Below are 3,653 nucleotides of genomic sequence, written 5' to 3'. Positions count from 1 at the left end.
AAACACCCATGTTGCTTAAAGGCAGCGATGCTGAGGTAGGGGATTCCTATTAAGTCTGGTTTTTGTCATTTTTATTATTTTCTACAGCACTTTGAGCCCAATTATTAATGTAATCCCTTGAAGCTGCTCATAAAGACATAATATATGCCAGGACGATCACACGCTGTCAGTCTAACGCCTGTTCACATCTTGAAAAACATCTACTGGTAATCTTGATTGTAAAATGGAAATGTGACCTGCAGGAGGTTTAGTGACCAGAGGTGGCTGTGTGTGTGTGTGTGTAAATGTCCTGTCACCCGCTAATTGTGTGTATGAGTGTGTGTGTGTGTGTGTTGTGGTGTTGCCTTAGCGTTGTATCCACACTGGGCTTTGTATGTTGCATCTTATAGTGGTATTTGTTAGTAGGGTCCCGCTGTTGAAAAATGTCTGAAACTTGTAAGCAACATTAACTTTATGTGCTGGCAGCATGATGTGAGTGTCTGGTCAAAAGTAATAAAGCATTTATTGTGTGGAGAGTTCTGAAGTTTTTCGTCAGTGAGATTTATCTGTAAATTTGTTGAGGAAAAAGTCCAATACAAATCTCATCCAAAATTGAAATAATTCCTTTACTTACAGTGGTATGTAGCAATGTTTTGGTTTTATTTGTGCTGCTGATGGCATTGAAAAATTGACATTAAGTACTATTGCTTTCTTGCAGAGTTAGATGAGAATATTGACTCCACTGTCATGACTGTGGTAAACTGCTGAGTGAAAGCAGGAAACAGCTAGCCTGGCGCCTTCCAAAGACAATAAAATCCACTTATCCACCTGCTATCTGTACAAAAACTGTGTATTAACAACACATTGTGATTTAACAGGAAGTTACCAGCCTTGGCCACAAGACTCAAAATCTCCCAATCAAGCAATACTTTAACATATAACCACGCAAACAGGCAGATTTTGTTAGTTTTTGGGAGGGCGAGTGTACCTGTTTCCCATTTTTATGCAAAGTTGAGCTATCCAGCTGCTGCAGGTTTTTAGGACATTCACAATGCACATATGAAAGTGGTATCAATATTTCATTCTCTATAGGTAAGAATTGGTATTGGAATATATAATTGGAATAATTCAGACGTCACTGTCAACAGCTTCAAGTGAAACAGCGTTTCGATAAAGACTTGTTACTGTTGATGCACCTCGACTGTATCGAGTTAGAGGCAGACTTCTCAGAAATTAAGAATTGATTGAAATCAAGAATTTGTGACTAAAACTGAAAAATAATTCTATTTACAAATGCAAAATGATGCAAAACAAAAGATTTCCTGTGGTTATTAAATAAGAGATGACTGTTAATTCCATTCAAGCCAATGTGACATAACTTTTTAGGAGTATTTGCCCTGGTGTTTTGTTTGATTTTTTTTTTTTGTTTTTCTCCCTCAAACTTTACATAATTTTGTCATTATCATTTGTATATACCAATATTATTGTAGAGTTGAAAATTTGTTATTAAACTAAAGAGGATTTTTTTATATGATCCTATATTCTGAATCATCCAAAAATTAAGTTCCTGAACTACAGGGGAATCATATTGTTATTATCCTGCTGTGAAAACTAAATTTTCAAAAACGTTTTTATGATCACAACAATAAAAAATAAAGACCCACTCAGAATTGGATTTTTTTCAATATTATCCTGTAATATTTATTATGTACATAACAGAATATATAAAAGTGAAGTAATAATCTGAAGAATCAGACAACGTAAGTTTTCAGTCCACATACCTCCTCTTGATATTGTGCGCTTCAGCTTTTTTGCCACTATTGTAAAAAATCCTAACAAGAACATTGTCTTTGGGTTTTCAGTACAGTATGTCTTGCCACTGTGGTACATATCAAGTCCAGTTATCAATTATAAAATACCTGCTGACTGGATTATTTTACAATCCATGAGGGATCTTTTTTAATCGTCTCATTCTCTGGGCCCAGGATAGCAACACCGCACGTCCTCTGACCAACACCGAGGTATCTGCAGGATACGAGACGCTTGTTTTAGACCCATTTTACTAAAATGTGTGAACATTTTGAACTAGAAGCTTATTACATGCAGATTTGTTGGATCTTTATTATCTTAATTAATTATTTAAAATTGAAGATTTTTTACCTTTCAGCCACTTCCACCAGGCCTTTGTGATCGACAGCAAAGAGTTTTTCTCTGTGATTCTGCATCATCTCGTCTGTGACCCCACTCAGGAAGCGACTCATTCCTGTAACACACAAAGTCACGGTGAACAAACTAGTGCCGGTCTTTATGGCAGGAGAACCTAAAACGATTCAATTTCAAGGCGAAGCACCCAAATAAAGAGGTGTGTCATACACATAAGATGTGTCTGTCTTTTGGACATTTTTGTGAGCATATTTGACTAAACAAAATGAGATATTAAAACTGTCCAACAAACAATCAAAACCCCAAAGATATTCCATTTAAAATGATATGAAACAGAAGAAGCGGGCAGTTAGCAACCGCTTTGGCTGAGCAGACCTGAAAAGAAAACATTTTCTGGGGTTTACCATTGAATAGTTTCTCTTCAGCAGAGAAGAAGCTCTGCTGAAGAGAAACTAAACTAATTTTGAGAAGTCTAAATATCTAAACTCGTATTACAGCATTCTACAGTTTATCTAAACATTGCAAGACCCCCTGAAACATTTTGTAATACCCTTTTTTTTACTTTTAATCCAAAAATAAATGATGCCACTGATGCTCAAAACAATGCATCACTTCATTCAACAGAGTGGGAGTCTCACCTTTGTTTGCGGGGGCCACAGGTGAGTCGACAGCTGAGAAGACTGACAGTTTGGCTTCATCGATGTCCTGCTGGGTGAACTGTCCCGACTTTGCCCAGTCCACACTTTTACGAAACGCAGACAAGGTCTGCACCGAGTTTGGGTCCCTTAAAGGCAGATGAGAAATAAACACAAGGTCAGCACATTGGGAAATTCTAATGATCGCTGTTTAACACTTTTTTCAACTCAGGACACCTGTCCAACGTTTACTAAAGGAGGACTTAAGAAACTGAAGTTTTTCTAAAAGATGAGCGTCAATAAATGGTGTAAAATGTTTGATATAGATATAGAATATTAAACTGTGATCAGCAGATCTTTGCTGGATTTTCCCTTCCGTGCAGTAGGTAACATATCTGTGAAATGTGGACTGCAAAGCTGTGATGAGTGTGTTGAACTGCTACCTACCTATATGAATAAAAAGAGAAAAGACCTCCACCCATCCTGGCCCCGCCCCCATAGGCTCCTCCCTTCTCCCGGATCTCGCCATGAAGGAATTTTGCCGTCATCAACCTCGCCAAAATACACAAACTGGCAATACAGAAAATGAAGAGGAAAAAAAGTGTTTTTTTACACTCAAAAAGTGCATAATGAAAAAATGAATTTAGAAATGTCGTCAAAAAAAGCACGTCTATATTGACCTTCTCCTTTTTTCATGTCACATAAAATAAACTATTTTGGAAAAGTTAAGACACGGTGGCATTTACAGACAGCGGCACAGTCAAATACTAGTCTGGGGAAAATGTATCCAGAAATCAAGTTATTAACGTCTTAATATAGAAATAATCAGTGTTGAGGTCTTGACATGAACTGGTGTCGTTACCTGGCGTAGTCCTC

The 3,653-nt window shown here is 37.2% G+C and overlaps 1 protein-coding gene across 1 annotated transcript; it reads right to left on the bottom strand.

Moving 5' to 3' along the window:
• Positions 1-1,654: 1,654 nt before the first annotated feature.
• LOC121965601 (presequence protease, mitochondrial-like) lies at positions 1,655-3,647 on the bottom strand. Its single transcript, XM_042515735.1, has 5 exons — positions 3,640-3,647; positions 3,225-3,347; positions 2,781-2,926; positions 2,140-2,242; positions 1,655-2,004 (listed from the first exon to the last, which is right to left on the bottom strand). The coding sequence occupies exons 2-5, from the start codon at positions 3,323-3,325 to the stop codon at positions 1,911-1,913; spliced, it is 444 nt and encodes a 147-aa protein (XP_042371669.1). The 5' UTR covers positions 3,326-3,347; positions 3,640-3,647; the 3' UTR covers positions 1,655-1,910.
• Between the last annotated feature and the right edge of the window lie 6 nt (positions 3,648-3,653).

The sequence above is a fragment of the Plectropomus leopardus genome, unplaced genomic scaffold, assembly GCF_008729295.1.
Source record: "Plectropomus leopardus isolate mb unplaced genomic scaffold, YSFRI_Pleo_2.0 unplaced_scaffold20822, whole genome shotgun sequence".
Taxonomy (NCBI): Eukaryota; Metazoa; Chordata; class Actinopteri; order Perciformes; family Serranidae; genus Plectropomus; species Plectropomus leopardus.
The sequence above is the reverse complement of the archived record's forward strand: the minus strand, read 5'-3'. Positions and strand labels throughout refer to the sequence as shown.

Coding starts and splice junctions, on each gene's coding strand:
- LOC121965601 (XM_042515735.1), bottom strand. CDS start 3,325: ATGACGGCAAAATTCCTTCATGGCGAGATCCGGGAGAAGGGAGGAGCC. Junction 2,927..3,224: donor TTCTCTTTTTATTCATATAG/GTAGGTAGCAGT, acceptor TCTGCCTTTAAG/GGACCCAAACTCGGTGCAGA. Junction 2,243..2,780: donor TGTGGCCCCCGCAAACAAAG/GTGAGACTCCCA, acceptor TGTGTGTTACAG/GAATGAGTCGCTTCCTGAGT.